This window comes from Copadichromis virginalis, linkage group LG12 (genome assembly GCF_057382275.1).
Source record: "Copadichromis virginalis isolate Kocher_CV1m ecotype Utaka linkage group LG12, C_Virginalis_male_GT1.1, whole genome shotgun sequence".
Classification (NCBI taxonomy): domain Eukaryota; kingdom Metazoa; phylum Chordata; class Actinopteri; order Cichliformes; family Cichlidae; genus Copadichromis; species Copadichromis virginalis.
This window is the reverse complement of record NC_140629.1, coordinates 2,365,330-2,388,769: the sequence shown is the minus strand read 5'-3', so window position 1 is coordinate 2,388,769 and position 23,440 is coordinate 2,365,330. Positions and strand designations below refer to the sequence as shown.

The 23,440-nt window shown below is 43.6% G+C and overlaps 1 protein-coding gene across 2 annotated transcripts in view; it reads left to right on the top strand.

The window, feature by feature from the left end:
* Positions 1–3,391: 3,391 nt before the first annotated feature.
* The window catches only part of LOC146696241 (whirlin-like), a 63,279-nt gene continuing 43,230 nt past the window's right edge, over positions 3,392–23,440 (top strand). For both annotated transcript variants that reach the window (XM_085474339.1, XM_085474338.1), the window contains exon 1: positions 3,392–4,445. In XM_085474339.1, the coding sequence (XP_085330465.1) occupies positions 3,744–4,445 (702 nt within the window). In that variant the 5' untranslated portion in view covers positions 3,392–3,743. The remainder of the gene's footprint in view (positions 4,446–23,440) is intronic.

Sequence of the window (23,440 nt, the reverse complement as noted above, 5' to 3'; positions counted from 1 at the left end):
AATCCATAATTTTCCTCCCTTTTCTAGCATTATGATAATTGGGATGATACCTATGCCCTGTTCACTGTTCTTCCTTTGTGTCTCTCCTTCTCACCCTCTGTCGTCTCTCGGGTTCTCCCCTGGGAGGAGGCGGGTCTGGCTGGAGGCTCAGCGGGGTGGATATTTTTGGGGTCAGATGAGGTCGCCGCCACTTTGTACTCAGCCATACTATGGCTCACAGACCTTGCTATCATCATGCTGTTGTCACTTCCCACCACCTTTTTCTACATGAGCTCCTTTCACCCTTTGGATTTGAGTCCATTCCCCGACCTCCCCCAGGGGGCGCCCCTGCAGTCATCCAGAGCTCTGACTACAGGAGGACGACTCTGGTTGGTGCTCTTGGACCCGTCACTGCAGGTTGATATTTTGGTGGTTTCCTAAAAAAGCCGACACATTAGAGTGAATGCCTTTAATTTGATTTAATGAATGGCTTTTGGTCCCGGTTCATTGCCTCTTTTGTGTATTATTGGACAAAATCCATATGGGAGGTTAGAGGCACAGCTTTCACCCTCCCAGGTCTCTTCCCCTCCCCCTGTCTTTGGTCCGGCGCAGGAAGGGAGGTTGAAGGGGGAAGGAGAGAAGTGAGAGGATGGGATGACGGTAAAGAAGGACTTATGTGTAGCAGTGGGATGGTCTCCCAGAGGAGTGGATTGTGAGTTCCGGCTGGGGGGAAGAAGAGAGGTGGAAGGAGCTCCGCCTACCCCCAAACCCAGTTCCCTCCCTTCACTCAGGTCCAAGCTCTGGCTTCAGTTTTCCTGGTAATTTGTATTTCAATGTTTCAATGTTGCACAGTTTGTTCTATTTGGTTTTATTAAAGATGGAAATTCCTCCCCCCCTTTCTAGATTTCTCCCCTGCCGTCCCTTCCCCAAGAGACTCTGCAGAAGACAGCGGCGAGGGATCAGAAATACGTGAGGATTCGACATTTTCTGTAATCTGGCTGCCTCCAGCGTAGATTGAGCTGATCTGGCTTTATAGCGCTTTGTCATCCAACTTTCTGCCACTCAAAAAGCTGCGTCATCCAACATCAGCTTTCAGTTACTGCCTCTGTAAGTTCCTCCATGGGGGATAATATGATGTAATGTATACTTTATTAATCCCCATAGGGAAACTAGTCCTCTGCATTTAACCCATTCACTCAGTGAAGCAGTGGGCAGCCACCAATCCAGCACCCGGGGAGCTGTGTGTTGGGACGGTGCCTTGCTCTGGGGTACCTCAGGGTAGCCATTCAGTGGATTCAAACACCCGACCTTCCGATCATGGGGCAACCACTCTACCTACTGAGCTATCCGAGTCCTCTGTGGGGGAAGAGGGTTTAATGAACGCCGTGAGTTTTATTATTTGTTTCACCATCCCCTGGCAGGATTCAGAGTCAAAACAGCTTTGTCTATAATGAAACAGACACCAAGGAATTTAAGTTTCAAGAGAGACATGGGACACTATGTCACTGAGAGAACACCTCACCTATTCACCTTGTTGACATAAAATGAAAAGAGTGTAATGCCCTAACATTTACTTAAAAAATATTTCTACTGACTTTGTCATTCTTCTCTCATACAAAAGTAAATGTAGTATGTAAATATGTTTTAACCAAGCACTGAGCCATTAACCTACGACCTCAGGAACAACTCAGTGTGTTTGCATGCATGTAGACAAGGTCAAAACAGCCTATTGATATTCAAACCAAGGGTAAGAATGGGAAAGAAAAGTCACTTCAAGGACTCCGAGTATTGCATGATTGTTCAGATATGCTGGCATTTCCCCCATAACCACCCTGAGGATGTGTGAAAATATTCTCTGTGGGAAAATATCTTGTCGGTGTGGATGCTTCTAGCAGGAGATCTCAAACTGGTTCTTTGAACATTTAGTATTCAGATGGCATCTCATGTCTTGTCTGGGGAATGTTTCCAGCTCCTTGTTGAATCTGACCTTCAAAGAATTAAGACGGCTCTGAAGAAAAAAGGGGTCCAGGCCTGTTTTCTTACTGGTCACAGAAGGATCCTGTGCCAAACTCTAATTTCATGTTGTTGTCAGTTGTCCTTTGAAAGGAGAAAGCTTCAGTGTGCTATCCTCGCTCACAAAGTTCAGTTGTTCAGTTTGATGTTTTTGTTTTTAATTAAAAAGGTTAATGAAACTCACCTTGTCTGTATTATTATATGCTCAGGTGAGTCCTGCAAAGGTTGATTGTATGTATCAATGTATAAAATCAAATAAGAGGACAGAAAAGTTCTCATCACAGTGTTATTTTGTATTTCATATAAAAAGACAGTTGATTAGTAGAATATTCATTATACACCTGGATAACAAGATGAAGTTACTCCATAATATGGCCTGTGTCCTGAAAAGTGCAGCTTACACTGTAAGATTTGGAAATATTGTTTGGTTTTCCTTAAATTACCATGAAATTACTACTTAACATTATTTACACCATAGAATGACTTACACTGCAATTTGTGTCTCCTTCTCTGTAAAATGCCTGAATATTATACAAGGCTAACTGAGCTCCCTCCTTTCCTATTAGTGGACGACCTTCTACTCCCTGAGCTACAGCCATCCTGCTGTTGTCCTTCTAGTCTCTCTGTTGTTCATTTCATTAACACAGAAGCAGCTGAAACCGATTTAACGACCCTTGCTGCTACTTAATGGACCAGATCAATATCCCAGAAGTTAAATTGACTTTTTCTTCTTTTTATCTGTCAGCCAATGGAAGTTTCTATTTATGTCTTAAACGTTTATTGCTGTCTATTTTAATAAACAACTGTTCAACAAATAAATAAATTTACCGTGATCAGCCACTATGTGGAAAACAGTAGGCGGTACACATTTATTCTGTAGGATCACACAGGGAACCCGGGGCTGATTTCATGCCAAAGGGGCTTTTATGATCTTTTGTTTACCTGGACGGAGTCATGCTGTGCTGTCAGTGTCCCCTCAGCAGCACAATAGTGCAACACAAATGTTTTGTGAGACAGTCTTGCTCTCATGAGGAGGCTCCTATAAACTGCTGCTTAGAAAAAGCTTTAGTTATGTCTCTGAGAGATATTTGCTTTATCAGCTTAAAGACTGATAAGTCGACACCTACTATTATATGCATGTGGATGATCCAGCCTACACTTTGTTTTTAAGTTGTCTGGATAAATCTCGATTGGACAGAACAGGGATCTGTTTTTGTTCATCAGGTCGGCTCATCTACACTGTGGCCTAAAATATTAGGTAATGAATTGCCCAACATAATAATTTAAATAAGGGTGAATAGTGTTGTCAGTTTCTTAGCAACACACACGCGCGCACCTGCGTCATTTCCTATATAAAGGGTCAGCGCGTTCAGTTCAGCGCTCCACTCTGCGCGCTGAGTTTGCTGGGGGAACTGATCGAGCTGCAGGGAAAATGAATCAAATGTTGGAATGAGGTGCAGTTAGATTGTGTATATTGATAAGGAGAGCTTTCCGTGGACGGCGGTGGAGCTGGCGCTGTGCATGGAATAAAACACGCGGGGACATATTGCTTTGTTCAGAGCCAGATGAATACGGGCATCGGCTGTGGAAATGTTTTGTTTCGAGGTGACACATCGTGTGCGTGGCACTTGCTGAAACTGTCTGATGCGCGTTTCAAGTTTTACTTTTAAGGGGGAGTGCCGACTTGAGGTGAATTTGATCATATTCACGGTCAAACCTCGTATCTGTATGACGCTCTGTTATGTTGTAGGATGAGCGCTGACCTCGAGAGCGTTTCGCTCAACACGTCGTTGAACTCGATCGTCTTGGGCGGCCGTGCGCTCTCGACTAACGTCCGAAGGCTGCACAAAGCTCTCAATATTCTGCTCAATGACCGGGAGAGAGAGCAGTTCATCCACTGTCTCAATGTTTACCACGCCAAGCGCAACGTCTTCGACTTGGTTCAAACTCTTAAAGTGATTCTCAACACGCCAGACAAACGGCACCTCTTGCCCATGTTGCGCCTGGTCATCCCGAGGTCCGACCAGCTGCTGTTCGATCAGTACACGTCCGAGGGGCTCTATCTGAAGTCGGACCTCATCCCCAGCAACGGCATCGCAGAGGACTTTGCGGGTGAGGTAGATTCAGCTGCCAGTTCCATCCCTGAGCAGGTCCTGTCGTCGTCGGGCTGCCCGGACGGTTTAAGCGCAGCTGCTGAACTCGCTGCGTGCGTGGTCCCACCGTTCTGCGTGGGCCCCTTTGGAGATACGCGCAAAGTGACCCTCACGCGCTCCAGGAGCCACGAGGGTCTGGGCTTCAGCGTTCGAGGTGGTTCAGAGCACGGCGTAGGCATCTATGTGTCCCTAGTGGAGCCAGGCTCATCGGCTGAGAGAGAAGGACTGAGAGTCGGGGACCAGATAGTGGCCGCTAATGACATCCTGTTTGACAATGTCACTCACATAGAGGCGGTGAAGGTAGGACTTGACGCAAATGCTGGCGTTTATGAGTGCGACTGTTGTGGTGTGTGCACTGCAGGTTTTGTGCAGATTCAAACCGTGTATGCTGTAGGCAGAGAAAGCACACATTACTAAGGAGGCACTGGGCCATGCACGGCTGTCCTAAAAACACACTCGTTGTTTCACTGCTGCTTTCTGTGCCAGCCCTCGGGTCCAATGCTAAACTACCTCTAGTTTAACTTTTTATTATTATTTATTTATTAATTTTTTAATCTTCTACACCACTTGACATCTGGCTGCAGGCTGGGAACCAACATGAACTAAAATGTAAAGTAGACTGGCTGAAGTTCTTATTTCATGATCCATACAGCAGGAATCCTTGATGATGATAATTCTGAGGGAACACTACACTGCATGTGGAGATAATGTGCTTCACCACACAATTATCTAAAATTAGATACAGTACTAACAACACTTTGTGTGATCATTCACTGAAGCCTGATCAGGCAGGCTGACAGATTTAACCCCATTACCAAAGAATACAGCAAAAGATATTAGCTATAGATTTTGATTTCAATTTGCATAGATTTTTTTTATTAAACTAGTATGCAGTTTAGTAAAGCTTTTTAGTTTAGATCTTTTTTAAATTCAAAATATCTAAAAATATTTCTCACATCTAGTTTAGTTCAGTTTTAGATCATTTTAGCTTCAGATGGATATACCTCAGGCTTAGACCTACAAAACTGTTCGGGGTAAAAACCTTTTGGGTATGGTTGCTATAGTTAAAAAAAAATGTTATGAGCTTTTTTTTTTAATCAATTTTAAAAACACTTTAGCAGCCATTGGATTTTTTTGCAATCAGCTGGTTTATAATAAACAAATCTCCATGGCAGTTTTGCATAAGCAAAGTTTCTATAATAAATGCAGACAAACAAGCACCTTATTAGTTTTTTCTGTGCATGGCATTAGAACAAGTCAGGATGAAATAAGAGCAAAATGTAGCATAGAATGCGCTGGCTCATCTCTGACATCTCGAGTTGTTTCCGTCTGTTTGACATTGGACTCTTGATTACACCATCTCGGTTGCAGTCACTTATTCTGTAATGGGTTAACTGCTGGTCCAACTGACCCCAGTTTGACCAGCTCCTGCTCCTATGGATGTGGATGAAAATAATTTGTATGCTATTGAAAACTAACTTAGTGGAAAGATGGACACAAATTACACCCAGACCCAAGTGCAAACTTTACAGCAAAAACATATTAAATAAATCTTTGCAGCACTTAAAATCCATTGTACCTTTTAAAACTGTAGCTTGTAGTTGCCAGATTCTAAGATTTTGGTTCTTGCTTCACGCAGCAGAAACACATTGTGGAAGATGAAAAGATGTAGGAGGAAAGTTACTTAAGCTGAATGAACAAATATGGACTGTTAATGGACTGTTTAATTATTATGCATACATGTTTTATGCGCTGATGATGAATGATTTTATGACCTTGCAAGTTTGAATTGCACTCTACTTTCAGATATCTTCTAAAAGAAACGACTCTTTTGTGTGGAGGTAAAATGGCTCAGGCCTTGGGTAACGTGTTGTTTAACAGAAAAAAGGACACTTTTACCTGCCTGTGCAAGGGTTAGTGAATCATTTCAGCAAGGGCTGAACAGCTCAGAAGCAACGTGACCGTATACCTGGCTCACACTGGCAGAGTGTAAAAATGATTCTAAAAGGTTAATTTTGCATTATTGCAAAATACAAATATACATACCAATCAGAAATTGTCAGTAGGTGTCGTTTGAAATGTGATTTTCTTTTTTCTGTATTAGTGTGTCCTCAAATATCAGGCTTCATAGGACGGCTTGAATTTTCATAAATTACAGATACTTATTCAGTTGTATTAATTTCATGTTGGAGTTTTTAGTTTTTGAGATACTTATGTTCAAACATAGCTTCAGAGTTTAAAACGTGAGAATAACATGCTGGAATTTGGTCCATTTAAAAACACGCCTCTTGCAAACTATTTGAAATATGAAGCTAAAATTTCACAAATCGGTATGTATGGCCAAATTAAGGACATAATAATTTTATCTTGGAGTTTTCTGAATTGTTAACTAAGGCTACGTTCACACTGCAGGCGAAAGCGCACCAAATCCGACTTTACTGACCCTCTGCGACCATCTATCCGATCATGGTGTGACAGTGTGAACGGCACAAATCCGATATTTTCAAATCAGACCTGGGTCACTTTGGTATGTGGTGCTGAATACGATACAAATCTGCGACTGGTGTTTGATGGTCACGTCGCATTAAATCCGTCTTTTACGTCACTGACACAAGACAGACGCCAACTATCAGCGCCGGAGAAGACATCACGAACGCTTCCTGACCATCCGGTGAAACTGTTGGGAACAACGTTGGAGAAACGTGAACATTTTATTTGTACTGTATAATCTGCAGATTCTGACAGAAATCTGCAGCTATCCTTTGAAGCTCCTCTAAAACAGCAATAAGGATCATTATTAGACCAAATGTAGATAACTTTATAACTTAAAGCAAAAATTGGGAAACGTAAAGTCCGAAACAAGTCTTAAGGTCCATCAGTCAAACAACACTGTTGCTCTGGGTCTAAACAGAGCGCGTTGTGTGTGACGTCTTCTTTTGCGCATGCGGCCACTTTGAGCGTTCACACTAGAGCGCGTTTGCTGTCGCATTTTATTTGTAGTGTGAAGAAGCAGACAAAAAAATCGGATTTGATCAAAAAATCTGAATTGAGCATCAAGACCTGCAGAGTGAACGTAGCCTAAAGTAGTCTAAATGTGACAGTATTTAATTCTTGATTATGTTAATATCACGGTTGCTGGATCCAATCACGAGCTGGGTCTTATGCTTGATCTAATCTTGTTGCTGTAGTGTTGAGGATGTGACTTTTTCTGACCAATGCCTGTCGTTTTTGAAGTTGATGCCACAGCCACACCCATGATCCATGCTCCAATCACATGTACAATTGCAGATCTGTTAGCTAGAGCCAAGACTCTACACTGAACTGTCAAGATCCATTGTTTAATGGTACTTACACTGCAGTCCTGGACTCTGTTGTTCCATCGAGCTCATATTCCACTAAATTAAAACCACAAAGACTGGTTCAACTCTAGCGAAGGTTAAACCAGCCCAGAAGCACAGGAACAATTTTAAAACATTGTGGGTCACATATAAGTGCATTTGCTCCACTTTATTTTACCGACAGGTATTGTTGTCCTGGCAAAGACTCATGCAAGAAGCATGATTCATCACTGCAGACAACACATATCCCCTGCTGTAGAGTCCAGTGGCTGCATGTTTTGCTTTGTGCTTGGTGATGTAAGGCTTTGATGCAGCCACTAGGCCATGGAAGCCCATTCCACGAAATTATTTATGCACTGTTCTTGAGCCAAGTTTGATATTTATATGAAGTTCGGAAGTCTGTAGCAATTGATTCTGCAGAAATGATAGTGTCTATTCCCTCGGCTCTATCGGTCAGCTGTCCTCTAGATGCACTCGGTAACTAACTGGATTAAATTTAGTAGCTTGGTAGATAAGGCCCATCCTCTGACCGCCTGATGTACGATATCAAGACATGCAAAACAGTCTCTTGGAGCCACATGTTAAACCCAACAGGAAGTCAGACGTTTTGAATTTAATGATAAATGGCGAAGGTTTTAAGGTTTTGTGAAACGGCATGTTCATGGCGGCACGTCAAGTTTTCATCATTCGCCAAGAAACTGCTGTAACTCAAAGACACAAAGGCCTGTAATAAAATATTATGGTCAACAGTATTGAACGCTGCACTGAGGACAAGCACAGAGCGGAGTCCACTGTCAGAGGTCATAATAATATTATTGGAGTTCTGAAGCCTGATGGAGAGTCAGTCATCAGTTAGCTGTTTACAACGACTCTTTCAAAGGTTTTTCAGTTTGTCCAACAAGTAGCTAAGACAGCTGGGCCAGCTGATGGTTGTTTACTGCCAGCTTGAAGGTCTGTGCTTTGTAGGCCATTAATAGAAACAGACTGACCATATTTAAGACTGAAACATTAATTTATGGTCGGTGTAGGTTTTTTTTTTTTTTTTAATGAGACAGAGAAGACAAACACACTCCAATTATCAGTTTTCTCAATTTATTATCAAAACAGAATTTGAAATGAATTTTACATAGCACCATGGACCTGCTCTCTGTGGCTCAGAGACAAAAGACTGCTGCACCCAGGCAAACACATAATGTTAACATGATTGGTCGACATAGTTTTTTCAGACAGCTGGACAGCAACGGGGCTCCAGGTAGATGATTGATCGCGCACAAAACAAAGGCCTCTGGGGCTTAGAGTGTCTTTCTGACTAGCTTCTCAAGCGAGGACAGATGCTGGGTTTTTCTCTGTATGTATTATTGTAGGTCTACGTTACAATATAAAGCACCGTGAGGTGACTGTTGTTGTGATTTGGCGCTATATAAATAAAATTGAATAGAATTGAAAGTTGAATTGTTTATGGCTACACAAACACCAGTGTTTCTGAACAGCATGCCTACTGCTGTTGTGGTAACTTACAATTACTTTGCAGCCATGAAATTAATTTTGTTGCCGAAAGTTTGGCAATTTATACATTTATGTTAATATTTGTCCAGGACATGCAGACAACGTAAGACATGTGGAGCATGTTCTGTGCTGCCTGTGTGTCCAAAGCAATTCAGGCAGAAAACCTAACACGCATGTAAACACAGTGTGCTTTTACAGGTGCACGAGAAGATTCTGGCTCACCCTCTCTGACTTACACCACTACACATGCTTTCCTCCTCCCTGCCTCCCTTCCTTCTTTTACATAACTGTATCCTAGCCTGGAATTTCATCCTCATTAAATGAGGTATGGAGGTCAGACTCTCCAGGATGCTGTCTTGAGACATAAATGGCCTGTATTTGTATACCTAAGGACCCCAAAGCGCTTTACACTATACACAGTCATCCACCCATTCACACACACATTCACACACTGGTGATGGCAGCTACATTGTAGCCACAGCCACCCTGGGGCGCACTGACAGAGGCGAGGCTGCCGGACACTGGTGCCACCAGTTTTCAGTAGATGAGTACACAGACTCAGTCTGCGGATTTATCAGGAAATGCGTGGAAGATGACGTCCCATCCAGAACAGTTAAATCCTTCCCAAATCAAAAACCCTGGATTAACGGAGATGTTCGCGCAGCACGGAGCACCGCCTTTGCCTCCACGAACACATCGGACTACAAACACGCACATTACCAACTCCGGAAGACGATCAAAGCAGCCAAACGTGAGTACAGGGACAGGGTGGAGCAACAGTTTGACAACCCTCGGAGTATGTGGCAGGGACTAAACACGATCACAGATGTTACGTTTCGGTGTTGTCAGTGTGTTGTTTTTGGCGTGACTGTTATGTGTTTCCTGTGTTACTTTGAAAGTCTGTGTTATCTTAGTCTTTTCAGTTTACGTTTCCCTGTCTCGTCAGTTCTGAGTTGCCCCAGCTGTGTTTCCCTCTTGTTGTCCATTTTCCTGATTGCTCCCTCTAGGTATTTAAACCCTGTGTTCAGTGTGTCATGGTCGCGATCTCCCCCGTGTTGTAAATAGTTTGGTGTTTTGTTGTAAATAAATAGTTTGTTGTAAATAGATTTGTCGATACTTTCGTTTCGGGATTTTGGTGGTGAGCTTTAGTGGGGTTTTTTGTGTGTGTTTTTTTTTTCCTTTATTTTTCCTTTTTTCGTGTTGCACTCCGGTTGCCTAGGCCGGGGTGTAACATATGGGGGCTCGTCCGGGATTGCCTTCGCTGGGGGGTCCGGGGACCGCCCCAGCCTTTGTCGTCGCTGGAGGGTCCGTGGGACCGCTCCAGCCTTCATCCGCCTTCGCTGGAGGGTCCGAGAGACCGCTCCAGCCTTCGTCGTCTGCTGGAGGGTCAGTGGGACCGCTCCAGCCTTCATCCGCCTTCGCTGGAGAGTCCGAGGGACCGCTCCAGCCTTCGTCGTCTGCTGGAGGGTCAGTGGGACCGCTCCAGCCTTCATCAGCTTCGTCTGCCTTCGCTGAGGGGAGGGTCCGTGGGACCGCTCCAGCCTTTGTCGTCGCTGGAGGGTCCGTGGGACCGCTCCAGCCTTCATCCGCCTTCGCTGGAGGGTCCGTGGGACCGCTCCAGCCTTCGTCGTCTGCTGGAGGGTCAGTGGGACCGCTCCAGCCTTCATCGGCTTCGTCTGTCTGGATCAAACTTTTCACTTGGTGTTAAATGTTTGATTTTTGGGTGGGGGGAACTGTTACGTTTCGGTGTTGTCAGTGTGTTGTTTTTGGCGTGACTGTTATGTGTTTCCTGTGTTACTTTGAAAGTCTGTGTTATCTTAGTCTTTTCAGTTTACGTTTCCCTGTCTCGTCAGTTCTGAGTTGCCCCAGCTGTGTTTCCCTCTTGTTGTCCATTTTCCTGATTGCTCCCTCTAGGTATTTAAACCCTGTGTTTCAGTGTGTCATGGTCGCGATCTCCCCCGTGTTGTAAATAGTTTGGTGTTTTGTTGTAAATAAATAGTTTGTTGTAAATAGATTTGTCGATACTTTCGTTTCGGGATTTTGGTGGTGAGCTTTAGTGGGGTTTTTTTGTGTGTGTGTTTTTTTTTCCTTTATTTTTACTTTTTTCGTGTTGCACTCCGGTTGCCTAGGCCGGGGTGTAACACAGACTTTAGAGGGAAAACCAGCACACCGCAGACCACGGCCTCTCTGTGTGAGGATCTAAACGTATTCTACGCTAGATTCGACACAGCGAACACCATGAGACCGGACAGTGTGCGCACCGCGGATGATGTCAGTGCGCACACTGTGTCTGAGGAGGATGTGCAGAGGTGCTTCAGGAAGGTGAACGCACGCAAAGCTACTGGTCCGGACGGGATTCCCGGCCGCGTCCTCAAGTCATGCGAGGCTCAGCTGGCTGGAGTGTTCACGCACATCTTCAACCTTTCCCTCTCTCTGTCTGTAGTCCCAGCCTGCTTCAAAATGGCCACCGTCGTCCCTGTACCCAAATCCTCCACCATCTCCTCATTGAACGACTGGCGACCTGTAGCCCTGACCCCCATCGTAAGCAAATGCTTCGAGAAGCTGGTCAGGGACTTCATCTGCTCTGCACTACCCGACTCACTGGACCCTCTACAGTTTGCATACCGCCACAACAGGTCCACTGATGATGCCATAGCCCTGACACTACACACTGCCCTGTCACACCTGGAGAAGAGAGACACGTATGTGAGGATGCTGTTTGTAGATTACAGCTCAGCATTCAATACCATCGTTCCCTCGAAGCTGGACAGGAAACTGCAGGATCTAGGACTGAGCAGCTCCCTCTGCAGCTGGATCCTTAGCTTCCTGTCTGACAGACGCCAGGTGGTCAGACTGGGCAGCATCACCTCATCCCCCATCACACTGAACACTGGTGCTCCACAGGGGTGTGTACTGAGCCCTCTCCTGTACTCACTCTACACCTACGACTGCACAGCCACTAACAGCTCCAACATCATTGTGAAGTTTGCGGACGACACTACAGTGGTGGGTCTTATCACCAACTGTGATGAGACGGCTTACAGGGAGGAGGTCAGCGCCCTGACCCACTGGTGTCAAGACAACCATCTCACCCTCAACGTCGCAAAGACAAAGGAGTTGATAGTGGACTTCCGGAGGTGCAGAGAAGTACACACCCCCATCACCATCAACGGCGCTGCTGTGGAGAGAGTGAGCAGCTTCCGGTTCCTTGGAGTACATCTGGCTGAGGATCTTACGTGGTCAGTACACACAAACAAAACAGTGAAGAAGGCGCAGCAGCGCCTCTTCTTTCTCAGGAGACTGAAAAGATTCGGCATGAGCCCCCGCATCCTCAGGACCTTCTATCACTGTGCCATTGAGAGCATCCTCACTGGATGCATCACCACCTGGTACGGCAACAGCACCGCCTACAACTGCAAAGCTCTCCAGAGAGTAGTGCGGTGCTCTGAACGGATAATTGGAGGTGAGCTTCCCTCCCTCCAAGACATCTACAGGAAGCGGTGCCTGAGGAAAGCGGGGAGGATCATCAAGGACTCCAGTCACCCCAGCCATAAACTGTTCAGACTGCTTCCATCAGGAAGGAGGTTCTGCAGCATCCGGTCCCGTACCAGCAGACTGAGAGACAGCTTCTTCCATCAGGCCATCAGACTGCTGAACACGTCATAGACACCTCAGCTTCACTACTGGAACTTCAACATTATGCACTCCATACTGTACAGTAACGCCACTGTTTTGCACATGTCTCAACTCTGTATATTTTATATATTTTATTTATTGTTTACTCTATTTAATTTGTAAAATATGTGTACACACACACATACACACATACACACACACACACACACACGTAGAAAAATATTTAGTATACACATCCAGAAATGCATATACTATTATATATTGTACATATATTTATTAGTTTCAGATGTAGCCATTCTTGTATTTTGCTTGTTTACTTTATTGTATTTTGCACAACTCTGTTGCTTGTGAAGCTCGCACACAAGAATTTCACTCACATGTGCTGTACCAATGTACCTGCACATGTGATGTGACAATAAAAAAGTGATTTGATTTTTCCATTTGTGCAACATCTCTAAAATTAGAAATATCCTGTCTCAGAGTGACGCTGGAAAAACTCTCTGAGCCTGGTTCTGCTGGAGGTTTCTTCCTGTTCAAAGCGAGTTTTTCTTTCCCACTGTCACCAAAGCGCTTGCTCATAGATGATTGTTAGTTTTTTTTTCTGTTTTCTTTGCATTATTTACCTTACAATATAATGCAACTTGAGGCAACTGTTGTTGTCTCAAGTTGCATTTGGCGTTGTATAGATAAAATTGAAATTCCCCAAATTGAATTATTAGAAAGTGTGATTTATGGTTCCACAGAAGTAGCATGTTTCCTGTCCGCTCCACTCCAGGGACTGCCTGTCTGCATGCAGCAGCTCTGTGCTCAGCTCAACAGCACTGAGACGGCACATTTAAGGGTTTTTAATGATATTCTTTGTCACGATCCTGGGTCTTTTGACCCAGCGTTTTAGTTTATTTTGATGTTTATGGTTTGTTTAAGTTCATTTGCTTGTTAGTCCCCCTTGTGTTTTCAACCCCTGTTAAGTCTCCCTCGCCCTTCATGTGTTTCATGTTTGTGTCTCATTATGTTTCCTGTTTTATTTTGAAGAGGTCCTGTGTTGCTATGTTCAATGTGTTCAGTTTTACTCTCCCCTTGTGATGTCATTATGTTCATGTGCGTCAGCTGTTTCTCCATGTGTTCCCACTTCCCTCATTTTCCTCCTGTGTGTATTTAGCCTGTGTGTTTCCACTCATTCCTTATCAGGTCGTCTGCTCATCCACTTCAGGTTTCCATGTCAGTTCACCATGTTTAAGGTTTTTTCATGTTTTAGTTCCCCCAGTTTAGGTTATTGTTTAGTTTCACCCATGAACTAAAACTGCTCGTTTTCTGTTAATCCATGTCATGTTTCACATTCTGTTTTTGGTCTGCATTTGAGTGCAACACATACAGTCTGCGTCTGCCAGACTGTGACATTCTTTTAACTCTAGATTGTGGCAGCCCTGCTGCCCTCTTGTTGTTGGACCTGACAGCAGCCTTTGATGGTCGATCATGATATCCTGCTTTCATGGCTGGAATCATATGCTGGCCTAAAAGGGTCTGCTCTTCAGTGTTTTCAGTCCTACTTATCTGGAAAAACCTTTTATGTCAACATGTGCCCCCACAGCTCCAAAATAGCCCCTCTTAATTATGGTGTACCTCAAGGCTCTCTTTTAGGTCCTGCCTTATTTGCACTGTATATGTTGCCACTGGGGTCTATTTTCTCACGGTAAAAAATTTTCATTTCACTGTTTTGCAGATGACTTGGAGATCTATCCATCTTTAAACGCAGGGACATGTGGATGTCTGTAAATTTTTATTTAAATTAAAACAAAACAGAAGTTGTCATATTTGGCACCTTCGTTAATAATCACATTGACAGCGCTCTTGGCCCTTTATCTTCCTATTGTAAGTCAAATGTTAAAACCTTGACTGTTCCTTTAAACTGTGTAAGCAGGTGAGCACAGTAGTTCAATCAAGCTTTTTTCATTTAAAACAGCGAGCCAAGGTAAAATCATAGCTTCCAGCTAACGTGTTTGAACATGTTATTCATGGTAAATGAATTGATTCTTATATAGTGCTTTTCTTCTCTCCCAGAGCACTCTAAGTGCTCTACAACATGCCACATTCACACAAGCACTGCCTTCTATACTTTCTTTAAGTGCTAACTATCATTCACACTCTGATGGATGCTTCAGAGTGTGAATGATAGTTAGTAAGTAACAACTTGGGGTTAATATCTTGCCCAAGGATATTTGGCATGCAGACTGGGGGGAGCCAGGGATCAAACCACCAACCATCTTAACATTAGATGACCTGCTCCATCTCCTGAGCTACTCCCACCTACAGTATTCATCTGTTCATTAACTGCAGACTGGACTGCTGCAATTCTCTGTGCTTGGGTTTGGACCAGGCCTCTATTTATCGTCTTTAGCATCTGCTAACTGGCACAACAGAAGGAGCATATTACCCAGTTTTGGCTTCTCTACATTGGCTTCCTGTTCTGCACAGGGTCCAATTTAAAATGTTACTTTTTTAATCACTTAACGGCCGAGCCCTTTCGTACCTGTCTCAGCTCCTATTTATTTATGCTCCAGGAAGAACGGTGAAGTCCAGGTCAAAACTAACCTTAACTTTTCCACGGTCTAAACTGAAATCTCGTGGTGACAGAGCCTTCTCTGTGGCAGGCCCTGGACTGTGGAGTAGTCTTCCCCTCATTATTAGATCTGCACAACCACTTGACCGTTTTAAATTGTTACGGAAGACACATTTTGGGGCGATCATGGCTCAAGAGTTGGGAGTTCGCCTTGTAATCGGAAGGTTGCCGGTTCGAGCCCCGGCTTGGACAGTCTCGGTCGTTGTGTCCTTGGGCAAGACTCTTCACCCGTTGCCTACTGGTGGTGGTCAGAGGGCCCGGTGGCGCCAGTGTCCGGCAGCCTCGCCTCTGTCAGTGCTGTGGGTGTGGCTACAATGTAGCTGCCATCACCAGTGTGTGCATGTGTGCGTGAATGGGTGGATGTGGTGTAAAGTGCTTTGGGGTCCTTAGGGACTAGTAAAGCGCTATATAAATACAGGTCATTTACATTTTATGTTCTGGCTTTTAACACACGTCCTAAATATTTTGGTAATAAAACATCTTGGTTTTAAAAGCCTTATTTGTTGTTGTTGTTTCAGTTGTTTATATTTACTTATTTTATTTATTTATCTATATTTTACTGCATCATTGTTGTGCATTTTATTTATTTTAGTGGCATGTTACATTGTTAAGCACTTTATGCAGCATAGACTGCTGGTAATGTGCTATATAAATAAACTCGACCTTGACCTATTAAGTGAGATTAATTTCAGAAAAGTATGTGACTCAGGCTTTGTTTTGTTTTTTATTATATAATTCAGCATTTTCTTAAAGGGTTTGCACACAATAAAACCACTATTTTATTTGACATTTATTTGACATTTATTACTGTTCTTCGCTGGTTTAAACATGCTGTGGTGGTTTTGTATATCTCATAGTAAACATCAGAGGGAATCCATTTTTGTGGACTCAAAACTATTATACGTTAACAGCAGATCAGATGTTGTGAAATCTGTGAAAAGCACTTTGAGTCTTTATTGCAGTATTTTCTGTGTGTTCAGCTTGTAGTGATCTTTGAGAGCAGCAGCATGTCTAACTTTGGCAAGTGTTTGAATTTATTTTTAAACAATGACTCTTTCATTCTACTTATATGTGGAGAAATAACATTACATAATCACAATCAGATGACTTCACAGGCACCGGCCTTCGATGAGCTCCCAAAATAGCAGCTTTTCAAATGGAGGAGGAGGAGGAGTAAGTTACCCTTTGCTGTCAGCTTGATAAGCCCAAAGTTATGTTACTGTCAAGGGCCCTTGAATGCAGCTCTCTATGCAAAGCACATATTCTAAGTAACAGACATCAGTGTGTGGGAGAAACCGAATTGATTCAGTTCCCTGAAGAGAGAGGCAGCAGTCTGACATCATGTTCTGTTGCTACAAGAGATCGGAGAGCAGGACCGTGGTCACAGTATTGCACGATTGTGTGATCAGCACAGGCGGCGTGATCTCCAGGATCCAGTTGTTTTCTACAGAACATTTTTTGTAGGACTTATTTCAAATATTAGACATGAAAAACTAAATATGTTTTTGTAGGTTTGAATTTTTATACTTAAAAAAGCAATCTATTGCAGATTTCTCTGTCACAGACCCACCATCTGACAACTTTATTGTAATATATATATAGAAAAAATACTCCTCTCACTCCTGTAGTCTTTATCCCTCATGCTCAGATCCTCTACCAGAGGCCTGGGAGCTTGAGGGTCCTGCAGTATCTTAGCTGTTCCAAGGACTGCGCTCTTCTGGACAGAGATCTCCGATGTTGTTCCTGGGATCTGCTGGAGCCGCTCGCCTACAGGGTGCTGAACTTGGGATGAAACCCTCCATTCATAGTCAGGAGTTTTCTGGTCTTGATGTCAGTAGCTTTGATCTCGTCCTCTGGCCTCCTTATTATCCCAGCAGGGTGCCTGATCACGGGCAGGGTGTAGGTGTTGATGGCCCGGATGTTGTTCTTACCGTTCAGCTGACTCCTCAGGACTTGCCTGACCCTCTGCAGGTACTTGGTGGTTGCAGCTTTCCTAGCGGCCTCTTCATGGTTCCCATTTGCCTGTGGGATCTCCAGGTACTTGTAGCTGTCCTCTATGTCTGCAACGTTGCCTTCTGGTATTTCGATCCCCTCAGTTCTGACTACCTTCCCTCTCTTCGTTACCATCCGACTACACTTCTCCTAGTGCTGTTCGATATAAGGATATATATCGGGTGACGATATAAAAACGTCTATCGTTTCATTTTACGCTATCGTTTGTTTCGTGGTGTCGCAAATAAACTGTTTACAGCAATATTGTGTCATGGTTCTGATGTCACTGTAGTGGCTGTAGTCATTTATTAAAGTTCTCTATAACCACACTACGGACGGACAAGCGCCTGTTTTCATGCGTTGTCGTTAGCAACAACGACGGTAACACCACCGCGTGTCCGCTTGTTTATTTTCCACATAAATCTTTCACAATAAAGCTCAAGATCCTGTTGAGACTTTTCAAAATAAACTGAATCACGTGAAAGATGCAGATTATTTACGGGTGAGAAGTAAAAAAGAGCCGCCAGGTGCTAAAAAATAAACCTTAGACTCAAACGTTAGAACAGGCTTTTCCCCGCAGCACGCCGTGTAATAAATACTCACAAAGAAACGGCGCCGTTACAACTTATGTCTAAAGATGTATCATTTCATGCATCGTTAAAACACTCGACTCCAGCTACACGACGCGCAGCTGGAAACACTTCATGCAAGTCGAGCTGCCCGAGATTCACCGAATTTACAGAAAATGTTAAATTTTTGTGATTTATATCGTTATCGGGACGATAGATGTCTTATATCGGGAAATGAGATTTTGGTCATATCGCACAGTCCTAGTCATGGTATCCTCATTTGCTCTGTAAGCAAACTGATGAGGGTCGTGGGAGGGGTTTAGACAGCCTCTGATATGCTGAGACACTATCTGCTCAAAACAATTCCTGACTACAGACGTGAGGGCTACAGGTCTGTAGTTGAGGATGTCTATACCAGTCTGTATCAGCCTCAAACTGAGCAAAGAAGGTGTTGCACTCCTCTGTGAGTAAACCTGGATGGTTTTAGTCACTGTCACATTCTCTACACAGCACTTAATGTAGAAGAGCACAGACTGAGTGAAAGTCTCCACGTCAAGATGTTCAAAGATAGACCTGTCAGCTCAAACCAGTCCTGTAGCTGGAGCACTCACTAAAGTTTCTCACCAGTTCCCTGTATTTCAACTCCTGCCCACCTGCAGTATCATCACAGAAATTCTCCAGGTAGGATGTTCTGCTGTTGCACTGGAAATCGTATGAAATCTTAGGAATGTAGAATGAAGCCCCCCCCCCCCCCAGCTGTACAAACTGAGGGCTCTCTTACAGTCAGCAATCCAGGAGACAGTAGAAGTGGTGACACCCATCCTGAGCACCTTGTGGTTGGATGGTATTAATGTCACTTTAATACTATATTTGGTATCAGTGCGTCTTTACACTGGCTGCCTGTCCATTTTAGAATCATTTTAAAATTGTAACATTTCATTGTTTGCTTTTAAAGTTTTAAATGGCTCCTTCTTACCTGTCAGACCTACACCGATACACTCCACAAAGGTCTCTCACATCAACTGACCAGTCACTCCTTGCTGTCCCCATGTTGAGACTGAAACACCGGGGGGACCGAGCTTTTGCTGTTTTGGCCCCCAAATTATGGAATAAACTGCCCTCCATATTAGGCTGGCCCCAACACTTGAAATCACTTTTAAAAACACACCACCAGCAGTTTTCATCAGCTGTTGGTCCCCCCACCCCCATGAAAAAAGCCTGTGAGCACCATAAAAGCACAGAAAAATTGACTAAGGTCCATAGTTTTTAAAAACTAACATTTTAAAAACATTATCTACAACTATAAGAAACTATGTAGAAAAACACAAGAAACTGCAGGAGCTGCAGCAGCAAGCCGGCACTCTCACAGCAGACTAGGTGTGAATGCATATTTATTAGTTTATATATTATTTGTTATAGAAAACGTACCAAAGAAATATTTGTTTGGGAATGTCATGCTCAAAGAAGTCCTGCCATTAATTAATTCTTCGATCTTAAATATGATCAACCTATCTCTAATGATCAGCTATGTACCACAGGCCTTCAAGCTGGCTGTAGTTAAACCTTTACTCAAAAAGCATCTCTAGACCCAGCAGTCTTAGCTAATTATAGGCCAATCTCCAACCTTCCTTTATATCAAACATCCTTGAAAGAGTAGTTGTCAAACAGCTAACAGATCATCTGCAGAGGTTTATTTGAAGAGTTTCAGTCAGGTTTCAGAGCTCATCACAGCACAGAAACAGCTTTAGTGAAGGTTACAAATGATCTTCTTATGGCCTCTGACAGTGGACTCATCTCTGTGCTTGTCCTGCTAGACCTCAGTGCAGCGTTCGAGACCATAATATCCTATTAGAGCGATTAGAACATGCTGTAGGTATTACAGGTACTGTGCTGCAGTGGTTTGTATCATATCTATCTAATAGACTCCAGTTTGTGCATGTAAATGGAGAGTCCTCTTCACACACTGAGGTTAATTATGGAGTTCCACAGGGTTCAGTGCTAGGACCAATTCTGTTTACATTATACATGCTTCCCTTAGGCAGCATCATTAGAAGACATAGCATACATTTACACTGCTATGCAGATGACACCCAGCTCTATCTGTCCATGAAGCCAGATAACACACACCAATGAGTTAAACTGCAGGAATGTCTTAAAGACATAAAGACCTGGATGGCCGCTAACTTTCTGCTTCTTAATTCAGATCAAACTGAGGTTATTGTACTCGGCCCTGAAAATCTTAGAAATATGGTATCTAAGCAGATTCTTACTCTGGATGGCATTACCTTGGCCTCCAGTAACGCTGTGAGGAACCCTGGAGTCATGTTTGACCAGGACATGTCCTTCAATGCACATATTAAACAAATATGTAAGACTGCTTTCTTCCATTTGTGCAACATCTCTAAAGTTAGAAATATCCTGTCTCAGAGTGACGCTGAAAAACTAGTTCATGCATTTATTACTTCCAGGCTGGACGACTGTAATTCATTATTATCAGGAAGTCCTAAAAACTCCCTGAAAAGCCTTCAGCTGATCCAAAATGCTGCAGCAAGAGTCCTGACAGGGACTAGAAAGAGAGAGCATATTTCTCCTGTTTTGGCTTCCTGTTAAATCAGAAATCAGAAATCAGAATACTTTATTCATCCCGAGGGAAATTAGGGGTTACAGCAGGCAGCACGCTAATGGCGCATGCGCACTCACAAAGGAACCTTCTGACCAACTTTACACAAACATCACATTGGGGAGACATGTCAGAAAGGTAGGCTGATAGGAAAAAACAACGAAAATACACTACATGAGGTAAGAGGAGGAGAAAAAAAACTCCACTCAGACTGAGCTCCTGGTGGGAGAACAGTTTGATAAAAGAAAAAACACCTCAGCACAAAAGCACATGACTATCAATACACCATAGAAACACGAGACAAGCAACAGGGGCGGGTAAAGGTGAGAGAGAGCCGGCGTAGACAGCGCATCCGGTCCTGCAGCATCTGCGCTGGTCCAGTTGACTGCTATCTTCCCCGGTAGGGCACAAGCATCGAAGGCGTTGGAAAGGGAGGGGGGATGAGTGAGTACATATCAGTGTAAGTGTGTGTGTGTGTCCAGAGTTCAGCGGAGACAGTGTCCTTCGCCCTGCCAGCCTAAGTAAACAGTCTGCCAGCCAACCCAGGTGGCCTTCATGGGACGGGAAGAATAGTCATCACACAGTCGTTATCAGGGAGTTGTTTTGGTGGGCTCCAGCCTTGGGCCTGCAGCTGGCGCCGTGGTGTCCGAATGTTGAATATTCAGGATTCAAAATCCTGCTCCTCACATACAAGGTCTTAAATAATCAGGCCCCATCTTATCTTAATGACCTTGTAGTACCATATCACCCTATTAGAGCACTTCGCTCTCGCTCTGCAGGCCTACTTGTTGTTCCTAGAGTATTTAAAAGTAGAATGGGAGGCAGAGCCTTCAGTTTTCAGGCCCCTCTTCTGTGGAACCAGCTTCCAGTTTGGATTCGGGAGACAGACACTATCTCTACTTTCAAGATTAGGCTTCAAACTTTCCTTTTTGCTAAAGCATATAGTTAGGGCTGGACCAGGTGACCCTGAATCCTCCCTTAGTTATGCTGCAATAGACGTAGGCTGCCGGGGGATTCCCATGATGCATTGAGTTTTTCCTTTCCAGTCACCTTTCTCACTCACTATGTATTAACAGACCTCTCTGCATTGAATCATATCTGTTATTAATCTCTGTCTCTCTTCCACAGCATGTCTTTATCCTGTCTTCCTTCTCTCACCCCAACCAATCACAGCAGATGGCCCCGCCCCTCCCTGAGCCTGGTTCTGCTGGAGGTTTCTTCCTGTTAAAAGGGAGTTTTTCCTTCCCACTGTTGCCAAAGTGCTGCTCATAGGGGGTCATATGATTGTTGGGTTTTTCTCTGTATCTATGAAGCGCCTTGAGGCAACTTTTGTTGTGATTTGGCGCTATATAAATAAAATTGAATTGAATTGAATTGAATCTGCAGTTCAGGTACACATACATGTCTGTGGGCTTCAGAGAGACTGAGGCAGCAAGAGAAAGAGAATTCAGATGCAGCAACTATGATAGATGAAGTGCAGGAAAACAGCTGGCATGGCAGATTAGAGATGACAGTCGACACATCTACACACACACAGACACACAAACAGATAGTGCCACGTAGCAGAAGAGAAAACCAAATCAAAGCAGCCGACTACAAATTTAGACTATTGAGAAAGATTTACACATGTGTGTGTATTGCTGTTGGTACACACAAACACACTACACATGTTTTACTAATGTTCATTAGATTAAGCTTTAAATTTAACATGCAAGTAACAACTTGAGCTGAGCCAGCGAATCGATATAATTATGAATGAAATAATACTGGTATAGATTTATTTAAAAATAATTAAATCCTGCATGAATCAAGTTGTTTATTTGTTGTGTTTTGTTTTCTCCAGGCTAGCATGAAAAAACCATCAACCATGAAACCTGATGAAAAAAGGATTTAAATGATTTGGACTTTTCTTGGACCGTTTCAGATTTCTTATTCTGCAGAAAGAGTAGAAAACAAACCGACACTTAAGCATGAGCAATGCTTAGAGGCAGAAGTAGTGATTCAGTCACAATTAAGGGCCCTCACTGTGGCCCTTATAATCTGAGTGACCAGTGCTGACCTCGGCACTGTCATTTTGTCCTGTGAATCACCTCGCCTCCAGCATAAAAATAAATCCATTTTATCATAGAAACATTTCCCTTCTTTTTCTCTCTTTAACCACCTACCCATCCAGCCCCATGCAAGGGCTGCTAAGAGCTCCTCTTCCACCCACTCCCTCACAGTTGAAGCATTGTGGGGAAGCATATATAGCTCAAATTGCACTTGAGTGCCACTTGTCTCTGCTTGTTACAGCACCCATCTTTGATTCTTTCCTGCTCTGGATGGCTCTGAGCTTGCAGAAACACTGAGCTCAGAATAGAACAGCCACTTCTGCCTCAGCACTGCTATGATGCAAGGCTGAACAAAGAAAAGTGACTCGCCCGCGGTGACATACTTTGTTATCCAGCATTTTCTGTCTGCCATTTGTTAGTGAAGCTCTAGTTGCAGACCACTATCAATCTCTGTAGCTTAACTGGGTCAGTTATTTTATTGTCTGTGGAGAAGTCTAATTGTCAGGGCTGGCTGTGTTGCTGGGAGAGTTGGACCCAGAAAGCAGGACTCGAGGAGTAACAAGAGGAGTAAAGTAAAAAGAGGTTTTATTATCGATGGGACATTGAGGCTCCGAAGCCTGTTTCGCGCTTTTTTAGCGGCTTGTATCAAATTGTGATCATGTGACTGATAACGTTTGAGGCCTAATATGTCACAATGAAAAACTGGAAGTGAGGTGACTGATTCCAATCTTTACCACTGCTTCACTCATTACAAGGAGATGTGAGATGCTTCAAGCAGACTAATATAAACAGTAACAGGATAACACATTTAACACTAGCACTGCCAGAAGGTTTCATTTTGACCCGGACCTGTAACATGTGCAGCAATGGCAAAGACACCATTTTTTGAAGAGGTTAAGTTTGTAATGATAAAACTAGTTTCACAGCTGGCTACAAAAACAGAAGAAACACATTTTAAAGCCCTTT